The following is a 17473-nucleotide window of genomic DNA, read 5'->3' on the forward strand; positions in this document are numbered from 1 at the left end:
TCTGTGAACCTCATGGGCTCCCTACTTCTGCCCCTGGAAGATCCTCCAAAGCCCCCAGGACCAGGGGACCCTGCCTTAGTCCCTTAGCCCCAACTCAAGGCATACGTTAGTCGGTGGTTCTCTGAGTATACCCAGCCTGGTTTCTCTGCCATCTTTACTTGGTCAGCTGCCGGAGGACCACGTGCCAGCCATGCGCTGGACCTGGAGAGGGAAGAGGAAAGGTCGCGGGCGTGCGATGACCGCCTGGGGCTGCCTGGCCGTGAGCTGCTGTTACAGTAAGAGCTGAGTGGGGGCCCTCGGTGGGTCTGCCTCTCAGAGCCCTCGTGGGAGAAAGGGAAGTATCATGACCATGACATCAGGCGCTGGCCTGTCTTGTGTCATATGCACAGCATTCCAACATTCCCAAAGGGTCCTGGTCACTTACCCTCTGCCAGCAGTACCACTGCTGGAACGGAGGCTCAGAGCCTGGGTCCCCTTGCAGGTTGACAGTCTGTCGCGGGGCTGGCATTGGTGGGGGCAACGGAAGGGGCCAAGCCGTCTCTTAATAATCTTACAGAGACAATAAAGACCTCGTGGAATTTGCCCGGATCCACCCTTCGAGCAGCTGCCCTGGAGACCTGCCCCCCCACCTCATGATGCAAGGGGGCCAGCTGGGCGGGGACCCAGCCCCCCATCCCCATCCTGCCCACCCCCACTGGCTGCCCCGCACCCGAAGTCCCTCCTTGTGGATGGGGGGACATTCCTACGGTCAGTGCTCCCAAGAGCAGACTGGGAGGGTGGCTTGGGGTTGGAGGTTATCCTGTCCTAGCTGAGCCACCACAGAATGGGAAAGCCTAGGAGGCTCTCCAGCCTGAACACTACACTTCTGTCCCTCAGGCCTCGGACACCCTGCCCTGCACCAGAACCTACCCCCTGGCTTCCCAGCCTCTGTGCCCGGCTCCATGCCCTCTGTGTTCCCCCTCCCCCAAGATGCAGCCACGCAGCTGGTCATCTTGCCCTCGGAACCCACACCCCACACCACCCCTCACACGCTCGGTAAGGACCCTCTCCAGTCTGGCTGGCTGCACGTGGGGGTGTCAGCAGTGCATTGGAGGAGGGCAGCAGCAGTCTTGGTATGGGGGTTGGAGGAGGCAGAAATATGGCTGACCAGGACCCATGCTAGATGGGTTGCTTATCTCCCGAGGGACAGGAGTAGGAATGGGCTGAGAGAGGCTGAAGGGAGATGGGGCTGGTGCATAAGAGGGAAACTGTCCCAGGTGGGCCCTTCCCCTCTGACTGGAACTGATAGTCCTCTGGTCCTGTCTGCAGCTGAAGTTATGGATCAGGCCTCACTGTGGCCCCCCATGTATGGGGCCCGGGGCCCCGCCACACACATGCAGCACCCTGTGTACTCTCGGTCCCAGCTGCTTCAGCAGCAAGAGTTGTATGCACTGCAACAGCAGCAGCAGCAGCAGCAGCAGCAGCAGCAGCACCACCACCACCACCACCGGGCCACGCAGGCCCTTGAGCTACAGCGAGCTGCCCAATTCCAGGTACCCTGTCCCCAACAGCCACCCCAACCTGAGATCCAAGGCAATTCTACCCCCCCAGGTCCCATGCAGATGGCCCCAGGACACTCCTGCATGTCTCTCACCAAGCGGTGAGTCACAAGGAAGTACCGAGGTTCCAGCCATCTCAGCCTCTTCCCCTCACCCCCAACAGCACAAGCCTGAGGATCGCCACATGGAACTCGAGGAAGCTGCCCGGGAGAAGGCCCCAAAGTCCACCCACAAGCCAGTTGCCTTAACCCCCATGGCCAAGGGCACCCCCTCATCTGCCACTGCAGGCCTGGTCAAGTTGTCACCCTGCTGCCAGTCACCCACTCTGAAGACCCCTGCTAGTTGCCCGACACCGCCACCTCGGCCCAGCGCCCCCTGCACTTTATCCATTTCCCCTACTGGCAGCCCAGGGCCTGGCTCCAAGGTGCCTAGTACCAAGGACAAGAGTAAGGAGGGCCAGCGGGCTGGAACCGACCTTACCACGCTGGAACCAGGTGAGAGAGTGGGTCTCTTTGGCCTGGCAAGTCCTACCCCCACTGGGTGGATAGACATTCTTGTCCTTAGGTCCTGAAGCTTTTCTCCTTTTTCTTTCTTCTCAGCACCCCTCTTACGATCCACGGGTCAGTGTAATGACCCAGCCATAGGCCGGCCCCTCTTTACCCTGGGTAGATGGGGCAAAATAAGAACCAGACCCATGCATGCCTCCGGGACCCAACCGGCAGTGTGAGCGGTGGCGTGCTTGAACTGCTGCAGATGGTGGCATCAGACTTGGGGCTAGAGAAATAATCTGCCCTGCCCTAGGCGAGGCAAGGTGGCTGTGCTGGGGTCTTATGTCTGCCGCTCTAGGGTTTTCCCTGAATCAGGCAGCAGAGGTTTTGTGTTTGTTTGTTTGTTTATAATGGGGCATAATGCCTCTCACATGCCGCCACCCTGTTCTCATACAGGGAAAACCCCAATTCAGGCGCCATGGCTTAAAAATTCCTCTTTTCCAGACGGCCATACCAGAGGTGTCCCCCGGGGATCTCTGCAGGTTCCTGGTTGGGCGTGGTGCTGGTTCTGAAGCCTTTCTCCTTGCTGAGCCTTTGTCCCCAAGTCTCCTGCCCTTTAGTTTGGAAAGCCTCTCTCTGTCCTGTAATGGGGCCACAGTTCCTGTACTGGCCGCAGCTGGCCGCTCACATGTACCTTCTTCCACAGACCTGCCTCCAGGACTGAACCCCACAGCTGGCGTGGACTTCTCCCTCCCTTCAGACGTGCACTCCGCCGACCTCCCAGACCCCAAAACTATGCAAACCACTACCCCAGGAACTCGGCCTGAGCCCATGAGGACGTTCTTACCTGGGGAGCCACCTCCCTGCAGCCCCAGGAGCTTAGAAGAGCCTGGGCTGCTCTCAAGGGTCAGGGATACCACCCAGGACCTTGCCATCCTGCCCCCTCCTGTTGAGGGAGGACTCCCACCAGGGAAGGCAGAAGACCCCAGCCCACTCGAGGGGTTACAAGCACTGAAATTTGGAGACCTCCTTGAGGGAGGGGAAACTGAGGCTACTGGCCAGACTAATTCTACTCAGGGAGGGATGCAGGAGAGGACTGCGGATCAGGGGGTACCGCAGCCCTCTTTGGGGGCTACCCCTCAAGCACTGGAACAAGTAGCAGGGAGCCCAGTTGCCCTGGACAAGGATGAAGGTCCACAGAAGGTCCCTGATGTGGCCCAGCTACAGGAGGAGGAAACACGGATGGAGGAGAGTAGGGGGGACTCGGAGGTAGACTGGGGGACTCCCAGCCATAGCCACTCACCCAAAGCGCTGCCAGGCTTGGATGCCTTGGTGGCTGCTACTGTGGATCTGGGGGACCTGCCTGACATCAGCCTGCCAGATCCTCAGACCCCAGCAGCCTCCGTGCCTCTCAGCACGGCCCCTCTGCCCCATAGCTCAGGGATTCATGGGATTGCCCTGCTCAGTGAGCTGGCTGACCTGGAGATCCAGCGGCAGAAGAGCGAGCTGACCATGCAAGGTGAGTCCCAGCTACAGTACCCCGAGAGTTGGACCCTCAGGGTCGGACAGATGGTAGCCTTTGGCCTGGAGAATCTGTTCCTAAAGGGAAAAAGAAAAAAGAAAATCCCCAGGGAAGCCCCAACAGGTCTGCCTTTGTGGAAATCAGATGCAGATGTACCACCTTCTACAGGATTCTCTCTAGCCTGGAGGAGCCACCTGATCCTGGACAGGACCTTTGGTTCCAGATCAGTCCTCTGTGGTGGGTTCAAACCTCAGGGGTGCTAGCACAACTCTGTGCTGTCTCCGTTTCGAGGAGGACATGTTGAGGCCTAAGGCAGAGGTTTAGATGAGGGCCTAGTAGCAAGAAAGGGGTCAGGGATCTCCAGTTCACTGCATTGTTCCAAGCAGAGACACCAGACTGGGAATCATGGAACCTCACAGCCTCGGGAGGCTTCTCATACGCCCCACCAGGCCATGGCTTCAGTCTGCTTCATGCTGGCTTTTGGGACAAGAGTTACTAAGCTCACCCAGCCAATCACCTAAAGACCCTAAGTGTAATAGGTTGAGACCTGAAACCTAAGCCATCTCTTCTCATCAGGAAGACCCCACACAGCTCCCCAGCTGCCCCTGTACTGTAAGTCCCCCTCCTCACTGCCCAGAGAAACGGCCCCTTCCCTTGTGGCCGCAGAGGAAGCCCCTCACTGAGGAGCACCTCAGCCAACCATTGTGCAGCCGAGTATTTATAGAAAGAGCTAGCCAAGTCTCCTGATGCACAAAGCTCTCAAGTCCCTTGTCCTCAGCTGGGGGCTTCAGTGTAGCCTAGACTCAGACCTACTTGGGCAAGAGTCATGAGGAAAACAGATGGGCAGTGCCAGCAAGTGCAGACTGTGGAGGAACCCCTGCTGGGCTATGTAGAGGGGAAGAGACCCAGGAACCCTGGCTAGATCCCTGCTGAGGCCAGAGCCGCCTGTATGAAGGTCATAGCATGAAGGAGACTATGAGCCACCAATCAGATGCTGGGCACTATGTGCACATGCCACACTGCCTGAGAATGTTGGCAAGCCTGGAGCCCATTCACTGTGCGACGACCTTTAGAGAGAGTGTGTGTGAGTGAGTGTGTGTTGGGGTGGGGGAGGGCACTGTATAAGCTGGTGTGGGTGTTGTAGCTGACAATCCATGCCTTGCGTACCCTACCTACCTTCTTCCCAGCCCCACAGTGGCTGAGCCTAAGCCACTGCAGGAACAGTAAGTAGCCTTACAAGATGTAGCTGCTGTGGCAGAAATCGGCCAGATCAGCTTCTTCCACCAGGTTTGTCTGAGGAGACAAATAGGAGGAGTAGGCTCAGAGCCAGCTGCCTGTACCAGAATAACAAGGAGACCCCTGGGCGACCCAGGCCTGTCAGAGCCATGGGTGCCAAGCCCAGGCCTCAAGGGCACCAGCAACAAAAGAAAGGCTCCCATCTGACCTAGGTTTACGGCGGGCATTCCCTGATGATAAAGTCTGCCTTCTTCCTAAGGAGAAAGCCAGACTTCTGCCCTCTCATTGCTTGGGGCCTAAACCTGTCTCTAGGTTGAAAGGGTAGAGATCCTTGGTGAGGAAAAAAAAGAATTATGCCCAAAAGTTTGAGCATTTGCCGGCTGCCCCTCCTGGCTCACAGAAGCAACCTTTGGGGAGACTTCCTGTGTTGGGCATCCCCATTGCTTCATGTAAAGGGTAAACACCATTACTCTGGGGTACCTAGTGCTGGGCTTCACTGCTTTTTCCTCCTGTTGAGATTCAGGCAGTGCATATTTGGTAGGTCCTCCAGGTTACCAATCAGCTGTCATTGGTCACCTGTGTTCCCTGGTTCACAGCCCCTCCTGCCTGCCCCTCAGTAGTTGAGAACATTGGTGCAGAAGCACCGTGGAGCTGTGGAGGCCTCTTTTCCCTGCATGCCCTACCCTGCATTGATATCCTGACTCGTTGCCCTTCCTAGATTCAGTCTTTCCAGCTACAATGGTCCATTGCTATCACTGCTCTAATGACCAGATTGCTTGGGTTTTGATGGTAGAACCCTTGAGCCAATCCCTGGGCACTTACTTTCCGTGTTTCCCTGTCGCTTCTGGATCATTCCCTTGCTCTCCAGAGTCCTCTTGCAGTCCTCAGCCCCAGTTGTTCCTGGGGAGCCCGATTTCCTTCCAGTGGAGAGTGGTGTCAATTCATGACCAGAGCCATAGCGTGCCCATTGCCACGGGGTGGGACGGTGGAGTGCTGCTGTTCCAGGGTGTCTAAGGATACCATGACTTCCACTCAGACCCCACTGGGCTTCAGTGGTCCTCCTTAGATGTCTTGGTGGGATCAGCTCCATTGTCCGCGGTCTTTCAGGGTGTCTCTGCTCTAAGCCTCTTCCCTGAATCCATGCTACCTGAGCTTTAGCTCAATGTTGAGCCAACCCTTGCTGTTTCTTCCATGTTTTCCTTCTGTGGTTCTTTACCCCTGCTGCCTTGATATTACACATGCTGGTCGAGGGTGGATAGACTGTCGTAACTGTACATCGGTCTCTAGAGCACAGTTCAGTGCTTGGGCCTAGGGTCTGGGAAGCATTGGTCTGCCTAATTTTGTACTTGGTTCATGGCCGCAACATCCTCTGTCTACTCGATCCGCAGTGTCGGAAGGAGTGGGCGCACACTTGGCAGGCCTGCATGACACACTTGCCCTGTGCTGTGTCCTGGAGTGGATCTCCCCAGCTGTATCTCGGCAGGCAGGCCACTCCTTATGGCTTGACTCCTCCCCGGGTTCTCACAGCCTGAGGCTGGGTCTGCTGGTAAGGGGGCTGACCTCAAAGCCTCTCGGGCGGGCGGGGGGCAGCGAATGATGACCCGTACCTCTCCCTGCAGCAGAGGAGGAGGATGTACTGGCCTTCAACCTGCAGCACCTGGCCACACTGGCCACAGCCTGGTCCCTAGTGGAGGCTGCTAGCCTGGACAACTCAGTCACCTCACTGCAGGCCCCAGCTGCTGGCCCAGACAGAGGCCCCAGGCTCACTCCCAGAATGCAGATCCTACAGCGCAAGGACACCTGGGCCCCTAAAACCAAGCCTGTAAGTTAGAACACCGCCTTACAGACGAAAAGACCTCTGCATGCCTGGGCGGCGTCCCACCACACCACGCCGAGGCTTACAGTACTCAGGCTCCCAAACTCTCGCACACAGGTATGCCCCCTGAAGGCTGCCATCGACCAGCTGGACACGCAGGAAGTGGAGATGCGCATGCAGCTGGCAGAGCTGCAGAGGCGCTACAAGGAGAAACAGCGGGAGCTGGCTCGTCTGCAACGCAGGCACGACCATGAGTATGACGCCCAGGCAGGGGTAGCACCGTTGGTCACTGGGTCCTGTGCCACCTTGTAGGCGGGGGGGGGGGGGGGGGCGGGCGTGGGGGGGGCAGTGCCGGAGCAGCCCTGGGGCTGGGATCTGCATGGTGCTCATGAGACCTAGGTCGATGAGCAGAGGGTGAGGCCTGGGTGGGTAGAAGATGCTCCTTCAGAAAGGGCAGTGGTGGCTACAGCAACTATGAGTGTGACCCCAGGAGGACTGGGAACCTGCTCAGCTGCATGAGGGGCAGTGTGGGCTTCCCGACCAATGTGTACAAGACGGTTAGATCCCAGGGTAGAGCAGGAAACGGCACCTCCCACTTAGAGCTACAGATCTTGGGCAGCAGGAACCTTGTTGGGCCTGACTTCAACCTGATGGCCATTACACTCAGCACTATGCCCAGAGGGTGGGGTGTTTTGAGGTTTCTTAACACCCTTTCTCTGGCCCCCAGGAGAGAGGAGAGCTCTCGGAGTCCTGCGCGGCGCGGGCCTGGCCGGCCGAGAAAGCGCAAACACTCCAGCTCACTGCCCGCACTGCGTCCCGGGGGCCAGCTTGCCCGAAGCGACAGCAAGAAAGCCAAGTGAGTCTGGAGTCAGCCTGGCTACCATGGAGGGTCACGGTTCCTCTCTGGCTTTAGGAACTGATGGTGCAGTGTCTGAAGGCCTAGTGTGTCCCCTACCAAAACCTGGGGCCGTGACAAATGTCCAGCAGAGAGAGACCTCCCTGTTAGGGACTGGCATGACCCAGTACAGACATCCTCTCTCCATGCATGACCGCCAGTATCAGCGCCCCCTCCTGGGAAGCCACAGCTTAGGCTTGGCTGCACCAACTATGGGAACCTGGCCGTGGCTAAGGTGGTGGCATCACCCCACCGGAGCCACCGGCCAGCCCTGGCCCCTTGCATGCTGGGCGGCGTTGCGTAAAAGGCTCTTTATCTGCACTGTATAAAGTCGTTGGTCACGCTGGGCTGCTGCTCACGGCTGCTGCGCGATGTTATTACCCATTACCCGCCCGGCGTACTCGTTGGCACACTCCCGGGCCGGGTATAATTGTCCTTCTCGGCTACAAATTGCCTCTCCCGGCAGGCCCATTTGCATAAATCCTCCGAGCTCCTCCAAACAGGATTGGCGCGCACGCGTGTGCGCTGCATCAATCCTGATGATTTGGTAATAATAGTTAAATCGGCACTAAACGGTTCCTTCAATTAAGACAGAGGCAAAAAATTAATCTCGGGGCTTTATGTCACAAAACATTAGCAAACGCGGAGAAGGTTATGAGGTGGGGGAGTTTGTGTGGGCTACAGGCAACGGAGAAGGCTCACCATATGGCTGGGGGCCTCGCCAAGATGGCCTGTTGTCCTACCCAGGTGTCACCCAGCAGGGAGCCCAGGGGTATCCTTTGAGAACCTGTCTGAAGTATTGGGGCTGCTGAGCAGGATAGGGCCATTGGAAGTTGGGGTCCAGTGGGGGGCATTGGAAGAAATGCTAGATGGGAGTGATAGGCCGCAAACCGACCCATGCTGGACTGTGTCCCAGATCCCAGAGAGATAGCCTAACCCTGTAACCAAGTCACCTATGACCCAGAGAACCCAGAAGCCTAAGGGCACGGCCACAGCCCTCTCTTTCCAAAGAGTGGGTCTCCTGACCTCCTCCCCAGCTCCTGTCCAGACTCTCAGCTGCATTCCGGAATCCAGTGAGGGCAGGAGGCCTTGGGCCTGAAGGCTGGGCCTCCCCCATGCAGGAAGTGGGAGGCCAGGAAAGGCAGCAGGAAGCTGGGGTCAAGAAGGCCCCTAGAGCTGCAGGGGCTTCCTGCCTGGCCTTCCCTGGCTTCAGAGGTTCAGCCTCCTTGTTGGACAGGAAGGTGGAGAATCGTGTCTGGCCATGAGTTCAGGGCCAGGCCAAGCCCTCACTCATTCTCACGAGCAGCCAGTTTCCTTCTGTCTCTGTAAGGGATAAAGGCTGACAGATGGGAGGCCAAACCCCAGCCCCTGGCCAGCCATGGGCAAACAGGCAGTGTTCGTTTCCTCTCAGGGAGGGAATACGGGGAAGGAAATGAAATCACACATTGAACACGTGTGTTCAGTGTCTGCCCACAGGGTATGAAAGTGGAGGGATGGGGGTTGGGGGATCAGGCAGGATCCCTCGTGTTTTTTCCCCAGTAGCTGCTTGACCATAATGACCCCTGACCCAGTTACCAGCCTAGATGAGCTAGCTCACCGCGGAACATAGCACTATTGAAGCCGGATGAGTCAGGATTTGAGGGCTTCAGGGACCACCACCAGGAGCTGGTGGTCAGAAAGTACCGACTGGCTCAGTACTGGTCTGACACCCCCAGGGCCTGCTCTTAGCAGGCGAGACAGGACATACCATCGTGGCTGCATGAGGGGATCCTGAGGCCCAGGCCCTGCTGCTGTACCGACCACTGTCTTCCCCTAGGGCTGTCCGTTCCAGCCTAAGTCTGCTGTGTGCTGAGCTACGAGGTGACGAGCCCCCGAGAAAGCGAAGCAAACTGGAAAAGAGCCCTTACACTGGCCTGCAGACGGCCTCACCCCAGGTGGGCACCCTACAGGAGATGTTGGGGATGGTGCCGGGTACTGAGCCCGGGTAGACCAGCTAGGGTTTGGTGAGCTTTGGATACCTTGGTTAAAGAAAATGATGCTGCAGATTTGCAGGTGTAGTAGCCAGGAGCTGTTTCCTCTGGCACGCTGGACACAGATTTCCGAGTGTGGCTAGTTCGGTGGCTTGCACATGCTTGTACTTGTGCACGTGTGTGTGTGCGCGCGCACACACACACACACACACACACACACCAGTAGACATAAAATGCACATGCACACAGTAGTACACTGAAGATAGGACTCCACATGCCTCTGAATATCTATTATGCCTAGTGGAACCCTTAAACTTTTCTCATTCTCCAAGTTCCCAGACCTGTTGTTTCCTAGTCTGTCCCCTTCCACATCCGAAGGCTGTTTTTATTTTTGCTTGCTTGCTTTTCGGCATGGTTTGGCCATAGTGGTTTCAGCCTCCATGCTCCCTGACTCTAGAACTTGCTGTGTAGACCAGGCCGTCCTTGAACTTGTAGCCCTCCTTGTGTATCTCTGTGCATGTAGGCGTGGGCAGGTTATTCTGCCTAAGAAACTCTTCTTTTTAACTTTTCCATTTCACAAAAGCAAACAGCATAGAAAGTCCAGTGTGGGTGGAAGGGGTGCTCAGGAGATGGGCATGGCATTTGCTCCAGTCCTTAGAGCCCTTCTCAAGACAAGTCCTGTGGGTGGCACCTTATCTTTCCATTCACAGGAGAAGGTCCGGTGCAAGAAGAGCTCTGCCCAAGCCGAACTGTCATCGTCAGTGGCCCACAAGGTGGCCCAGCTGAAGCCCAAGGTCAAGAGCAGGGGACTGCCAACCAGCCTCGGTGCCTTCCAGCGCAAAGAGGCTGCCCCAGGTGGGCGCATCCGAAAGAAGCTCTCAAGAACCAAGAGCGTCAAGGTGTCAGGGACAGCGCGGCATCCGCACCCCGATGGGGATGGTGGCAGGGAGATGCCCAAATTCCAAGCCCAACCAGCAGTGGCTGTGGCACATGAGGCAGGCAAGTTGGTAGTTTGAGTGACTGGAACCTGAGCCATGGTTTCCTGGGGGCTGAAGGTCGGGTGCACAGGGGTCACAACCACCAGATCCAAGGGAAGCCTGTGAATAGGCAGAACCAGGGACAGCTGTTTGTGAACGGTTGGGAAGGAGCCTTTGTCCCCAGGCCAGAGCCCAGCCACTCCCTTCCTGGGGCAGAAAGAAGCCCTGGACACACCCTGGAAAGTATGTTAAAAATAGCCCCTCCTCACCTCTGCCCTACAGCATCCGGCAGGTTGGTGGGGTATCTCTTCCTTCCCCAGAAAACAAGTCCAGAGACAGCCTGGAAAAATAGATGCTTCCTCCCTCCCAGTCCCTCCTCCTGAGGCTGAGAGGAAGTACTGCTTTTGGGGGCAGGAAGCAAGGGCTGCTGGGCCAGGGGGTATAGAAAGAGGGAGGGCCTCCCCTGGGAGAAGCTCAGTGGGACTGCAAGAGAGAAAACCCTGGTGTCCCACCCCTGAGCAGCCCAGAAGATGAGTGTTTTTATTGGCTATACTCCCTAGGTATACCCCAAATAGCCAGGTCTAACACTAGTCACTAAGTCCTCTCTACTGTCCCCCAGGCATCGGCTATGACAGTGAGGACTGCCAGGCACTCCTGGGGACAGAGGCAGCTCCCAGGGAGCCCGGGCTGGTATTGCACCCAGGGACTGGTATGGCAGTACTGGGACCTTCACCTTCCTCCGTGGTCAAGATGGAAGCCAACCAGAAGGCCAAGAAGAAAAAGGAGAGGCAGGGCTTACTAGGTAACTGAGAAACCAGAGCAGAGTAGGAACAGGGGCCTAGATAACCAGGGTCCCAGTGACAGCCTCCCTCCCTTCCACAGGGACCTGCCGCCTGTCCAGCCCCGAGGGCGAGGTTAAGATCAAGAGACGGACAGTAAAGACCAAGGTGGGCCCCAAGCTGGAGCGGGCACCGGGGCGGAGGCCCCCGGGTGCACTGGGCAAGAAGAAAGCCAAGGGCAAGGCGAAGACTGGCCTTCGTACAGAGCCTGGGAACAACGCCACCAGCAGGGACGCCCTTTTCAACCCCACCCGGACCTTTGCCTGCCGCGAGGAGGGCAGCAAGCTTGCCAGTGATCGCCTCAAGAGGGCCACACGCAAGAGCGCCATGTTGCAGCCGGTCCTGAGGGTAGGCTAACCGGTCAAGTAGACCTTAAGAGTGATCAGTGAGCATCCCAAGGAGAATGACACAGCCTCCTTTCCTTCCCCCACTCGACCCTGAACCCCTGAGTCACAGCGCCTGCTGGCCTGGGCAAGCCATTCTGACCCTCATTGCTGTTCTCTGTCCACCCTTCTTGACCAGCGGAAGAATGGGGCTTTGTCCATCGCCCTGTCAGCCCGAAATACCAAGGCCATCCTGGGAAAGAGCAGGAAGCTGACGAAGGTGAAGAGAGAGGCTGTCAGCAAGCAGGTAACAGCCCTCCCAGGCCAAGGCTTGGTGGGGGCCCAGCCCTTCCCAGCCTCCTCCCCTGACCTCTGTGGTCTGCCCAGGGCCAGGGCCGAGCAGTGAGCCGGCTGCTGGAGAGCTTCGCTGTGGAGGAAGACTTCGAGTTTGACGATGACAGCAGCTTCTCAGACGAGGAAGAGGAAGAGGAGGAAGCCGGTGTCCAGCTCAGCGCGGAGCAGAGCGCAGCCCTGGGTAAGGAAGAGACGGCAGCTGACCAGGGAGGGAATGGTGGGTGGTTGGGTGACCCAGAGCCCAGCACCGATGTCCTCTCCTGCAGCACGATCCTGTACCATCCACAAGGAAGACCTGCAGGATGGACTACCCGTGCTGATCCCCAAGGAGGATAGTCTGCTCTATGCGGGCAGCGTCAGGACCCTGCAGCCCCCCGATATGTGAGGCCCAGGCCTGGGTGGGAGTGACGTGTTGGGTAGTGAGATTCCTTCAGGAACCTCACACACCCTTACAATTCCCTCAGCTACAGCATCGTCATCGAGGGGGAGAGAGGCAACCGGCAGCGGATCTACTCGCTGGAGCAGCTGCTGCAGGAGGCGGTAAGCAAGGCCTGTGCCCGGGTAAACAAGCCTGGTGGCTTTTCCCCACCACCAGGAGGACCTTGGCCCAGCCCTACACGGAACCCCGTGACCAGACCCAACCCTTCATAGGCTACTGTTCTGCGGTTCCCTGCAGGTTCTTGATGTCCGGCCGCAGTCCAGTCGGTACCTTCCACCTGGTACCCGGGTCTGTGCCTACTGGAGTCAGAAGTCTCGGTGCCTATATCCAGGCAATGTGGTTCAAGGTACGCATGCTCAAGGCCAGGACTAGGGCCGAGGCCCCTCTGCGACCTTTAGAGTTCTTGCCCACAGTCCAGCTATCCTGGAGGTTGGAGGAAGACAGACTTGGGTCTGCTCTAAGTGAGACCAGTAAGATCAATCCACCAGCAGCCATAAAGTCGGAGGGGGGTGGGGGAAGCACCCTTCTCAGCACTCCTGTTGTCTTTCTGCGTCCCCTGCCTTCTGGTGAGCTGGGCCGACCACATATGCAAGGACATGCCCCATTGCAGGTGCTTCTAGCGATGAGGAAGACCTGGATTCGGTGCTGGTAGAGTTTGATGACGGAGACACAGGCCACATAGCTGTCTCTAACATCAGACTGCTGCCTCCGGACTTCAAGATCCAATGTGAGTACCTCAGGAGTATCTAACCTAAGAGTGGGGCTCCCCCGTCTGTAACAGCTCCTGCCCTCCTACTTGGGGCCTCACCAAACCTGGAGATGTTCTCAGTACTCCACAGAGGGTGGTAGCCACCTACCAACAGGCCCCTCTGTCTACCCCACAGGTACAGAGCCCTCGCCAGCCCTGCTGGTGTCCAGCAGCTGCCGGAGGACCAAAAAAGCAGCCAGTGAGGGCCACCCGTCCAGTGAAGCCCCCACTCCCAGCCTGTCCCCTAAAGTGCAGGATGGCCCTGAAACTTCTAAGACCCCTGGGAAGAAATCTGGCACCAAAGACAAAGCTGGTATTTGCAGAGCTGTTGAGAACTGGGAAGGGAGGGCCCCTGGGGGTGTGGTCACTGGGAGGCGCATGGGGCCTGCTGGGGTCAGGGAGGGGTGAGTGGAGATAGCTGTGTGGGCCCAGCAGGTACAGCTGACCCTACCTGGCTTCCCCCCCAGGCAAAGTCGACCTCCTAACCTCAGGTGCCAAGTCCCCCACGGGGGCCTCAGACCACTTCCTAGGCCGCAGAGGCAGTCCCTTGCTGAGCTGGTCAGCAGTGGCTCAGACCAAGCGGAAAGCGGTGGCTGCAGCAGCGGCAGCTGGCAAAGGGCCAGGGGCACTGCAGAACCTCTTCCAGCTCAACGGAAGCACCAAGAAGCTGCGGGCCCGGGACACCCTGTTTCCCATGCATAGCATGGCTGCCCCTGTGTTTGGTAACAGCTTCCGAGCTGACTCCTTCAGCAGCCTGGCCAGTTCCTACACACCCTTCCTTGGAGGGGCTGGGGCAGGCCTTCCCGGAGGAGCCCACAAGCTGCTTCGGGCCAAGAAGGCTGAGCGGGCTGAAGTAGAAAAGGCCGGGAGGCGGCGGGCAGGCAGCGAGTTTCTGGTTAAGCTGGACCATGAGGGTGTGACCTCTCCCAAGAACAAAAACTGCAAGGCCCTGCTCATGAGCGACAAGGACTTTGGACCCAAGCTGGGGCGACCTCTGGCTAGCCCCAGTTACGCACACCCAGCCCTCATTGGCAAGGACAAGAAGGGGCGGACCCCTGTGCATACGCTACCCATGGGACTGGCTCTGCGCAAGTACCCACTGCCCTGTGATAGTGACTGTCCCAGCTCCTACTCCGATGAGGATGAGGATGGGCCGGGGTTAGCCACCGGCGTTCCCTCCCGATTCCTCACCCGCCTATCCATGTCGTCCTCCTCCTCTGGCTCGTCCACGTCCTCCTCCTCAGGCTCCGTGTCCACTTCCAGCCTGTGTTCCTCAGACAATGAGGACTCATCTTACAGCTCAGATGACGAGGACCCCGCCCTGCTGCTGCAGACCTGTCTCACCCGCCCTGTACCCGCCCTCCTGGCCCCACCCGAAGCCCTGCGCACTAAGGGTAGCAGCCCCCACGCCCACGCCCAGCGCTGCTTCCTGTCCAGGGCTGGGGTGGCTGGTGCAGGTGCAGGTGCTGGCCCCAGTGGTAGCAAATCCAAGTTCAAGCGCAAGGAGACCCTGAGCTTCTCCAAAGCCAAAGAGCTTTCTCGGAGGCAACGGCTGCCCTCCGTAGAAAACCGGCCAAAGATCTCAGCCTTCCTGCCTGCCCGGCAGCTGTGGAAGTGGTCGGGAAACCCCACACAGGTAGGTGGCCTGTCTCCCAGCACCCACATAGGGCAGCTCACAACTGTCTGTAACTCTAGCTACAGGGGAACCTGCACATAAAATACCTTTTGTTGTTGTTTGAGGCTTGGTGGTGGTGGTTTGGTTTTTGTTGGTTCAGTTATTTTTGCCCCCTACAGAGTTTCTCTATGTGGCCCTGGGTGTCCTGGAATTTGCTCTGTAGACCAGGCTGGCCTCGAACTTAGATCCACCTTCCTCTGGCTGTCTCCTGAATGCTGTGTTTTTGTTTTTATTTTTACTTACTTAAGCCATTTAGAAACCCCCGAGCAACAACAGGAACCCGCCAGTAACCTAATGAGACAAACAGCCAGCATTGTGATCGGCACCTTAGAGAGTTGTCTTGCATGTTTGGTCACACAAGTGACCTGCACACTGGGAGTGTGTGTTCTGCTAGTTTTTCATGTTGCTCCGCCCCTTGGCTATGCTGCTAGAGGAGCCTTTCCTGACCTGGGGACCAGCACTTGTTTGGGGCTTTTTGGTGTTTGGTTGTGACAGGGTCTCACAGTGTGGCCCCGGCTGACCTGAAGCTTGCTTTGTAGCCCAAGCTGGCCTCGAACTCACAGAGATCCTCCTGCTCCTACCTCCTGAGTGCTGGGGTTAAAGGTGCAGTGTACCACCTTGCTCAGCTATTTGGGTTTTACACACACACACACACACACACACACACACACTTGTAAACCAAACTGCAGTGAGCATCTCGTATGCACGTCTCTGCCTCTGGACTCCACTGTAGTATTTCTGTCGTGACCTCATAGGGAACCTGTTGCAGTGGTGACACTTCTCCATCCATCCTGTGCCAGTTTTCTGCCCTCCCAAACACATGCAGAGACGCACCACCTGCCCCTTCCGAGAGCGCTCAGTTTCCCCAGCCACCACCTTTTCTTAAGCTTCCTGGGTCCCTCCTCATGCTCCGGTGTCTGCTGGTCTGCCCTGCAGAGGAGAGGCATGAAGGGGAAAGCCAGGAAGCTGTTCTACAAGGCCATTGTCCGAGGCAAGGAGACCCTGCGCATTGGGGACTGTGCGGTCTTCCTGTCGGCCGGCCGGCCCAATCTGCCCTACATCGGCCGCATCGAGAGCTTGTGGGAGTCATGGGGCAGCAACATGGTGGTGAAGGTCAAATGGTTCTACCACCCCGAGGAGACCAAGCTGGGGAAGCGGCAGAGTGATGGAAAGGTAGGGTGCCGGGGGAGGGGGGTCCGGCGGGTGCGGTGGGCCTTCAGGAGAATGGGCAGCATCTCAGAAGCCAGCATCACCTTGTCCTAGAAACCCTTTCCAAGCACTGAGCCTTCCCTTGGGTGTGGGGTGTTCGCTCACCCTGCAGAATGCGCTGTACCAGTCGTGTCATGAGGATGAGAATGACGTGCAGACCATCTCGCACAAGTGCCAAGTGGTGGGCCGGGAGCAGTATGAACAGCTGATTCGGGCCCGCAAGTACCAGGACCAGCAGGACCTCTACTACTTGGCAGGCACCTATGATCCTACTACTGGGCGCCTGGTGACAGCCGACGGCGTGCCCGTCCTGTGCTGAGCTGCCTCTGCCTCTACCCACCCAAGTCCACGGCTGCAGCCAAGAGGTCAGCCAGCCAGGAGCTGGTCTGAAATATGCAACCCCCCAGGCGGGATCAGACTTCTCCTCGAAGTTCTCTGGAGAGAGCTCCTAGGATGGACCCCCAATCCCATCCTAGCCGCTCTAGGGGGAGAGCCATGCCGGTCCCACAGGGACCGGCTGCTCTGCCTCTGTACCGCAGTTCTCGAGAGATTAGAATCCAAGCCATATTTCCCTAGTACCTCCGACTGTCTCCCACCAGGGAAAGCAGAAATCAGGTGTGTTGTCTATTTATTTCTCTGTGTAAATATTGTATTTCTGTGGGGAAGTTTTATGGGGGAAAAAGTGGAAAAGGATTTTTTTCCCCACCTTTGCAACAAGGGTGGATGCGTGACAAGGGTGTGTGTGTGTGTGTGTGTGTGTGTGTGTGTGTGTGTGTGTGTGTGTGTGTGTAGGGGTTTTGTCCTGGGGTTTTCTTTGGAAATGCACTGTTCTCAGCCTAGTTGAATTCCAACAGGGGCATCTGTGACTGCAGAGGCTGCTGGAATGGGGGCGAGGCCAAAGGCCGTGGGATGGTCACATGAGACCCAATCATACCCTCCAATCTCTTGGGGGCCAACTGTGTGAAGGAAATTACACTGCGGTTTATTTCCTTTCAATACATCCCATCCGTGAAAGTATTGGGGTGGGGGCAGTGATGGCGGTCCCCAGAAGGACAGGGGTTCCAGCCACAAGATGAAAACCAGGATCGGCCTGCAGGCCAGTCTCAGCCTGCCCCGCTCTCTAGCCCAGGAGTATGGCAGCAGCCACGTTATCTCTTACCTCTGTTTAAAACAAATGAACAAATATTTTGAAATATCAGTAAGAAAAATGGATGTTTTAGAATTTATTTCCTGAATATTCCAAGTCATTTCTGGTTTCCGTTTCCATGGCCAGTTTGATGCAGGGAGAGAAGCCTGACCTCACTGAAGCAGGATGTAGCCGGCCCCCAGGCCCCTCCACCTCTCAGCCCCTTCCTTATCCAGGGCAGCAACTGCCTCCCCACAAGAGCTGCAGGGCTTCCACAATGGTGCAGCTGGTCCAGGCCCCTGTCTGGGCCAGAATTTG

General features: G+C 57.4%; 1 protein-coding gene across 1 annotated transcript in view; it reads left to right on the forward strand.

Moving 5' to 3' along the window:
* Positions 1-16686, forward strand: part of BAHCC1 (BAH domain and coiled-coil containing 1) — a 55432-nt gene extending 38746 nt beyond the window's left edge. Inside the window, exons 6-28 of the mRNA XM_080922205.1 lie at positions 167-275; positions 557-747; positions 877-1035; positions 1309-1532; positions 1702-2032; positions 2733-3545; positions 6407-6606; positions 6718-6854; positions 7328-7456; positions 9312-9429; positions 10176-10464; positions 11062-11244; positions 11325-11629; positions 11804-11911; positions 11992-12139; positions 12225-12339; positions 12423-12498; positions 12635-12743; positions 13008-13124; positions 13282-13458; positions 13613-14781; positions 15757-15993; positions 16142-16686. Of these exons, the coding sequence (XP_080778331.1) occupies positions 167-275; positions 557-747; positions 877-1035; positions 1309-1532; positions 1702-2032; positions 2733-3545; positions 6407-6606; positions 6718-6854; positions 7328-7456; positions 9312-9429; positions 10176-10464; positions 11062-11244; positions 11325-11629; positions 11804-11911; positions 11992-12139; positions 12225-12339; positions 12423-12498; positions 12635-12743; positions 13008-13124; positions 13282-13458; positions 13613-14781; positions 15757-15993; positions 16142-16348 (5651 nt within the window). The 3' untranslated portion in view covers positions 16349-16686. The remainder of the gene's footprint in view (positions 1-166; positions 276-556; positions 748-876; positions 1036-1308; positions 1533-1701; positions 2033-2732; positions 3546-6406; positions 6607-6717; positions 6855-7327; positions 7457-9311; positions 9430-10175; positions 10465-11061; positions 11245-11324; positions 11630-11803; positions 11912-11991; positions 12140-12224; positions 12340-12422; positions 12499-12634; positions 12744-13007; positions 13125-13281; positions 13459-13612; positions 14782-15756; positions 15994-16141) is intronic.
* The last annotated feature ends 787 nt before the right edge of the window (positions 16687-17473 follow it).

This window comes from Micromys minutus (genome assembly GCF_963924665.1).
Source record: "Micromys minutus genome assembly, chromosome: 10".
NCBI lineage: Eukaryota > Metazoa > Chordata > Mammalia > Rodentia > Muridae > Micromys > Micromys minutus.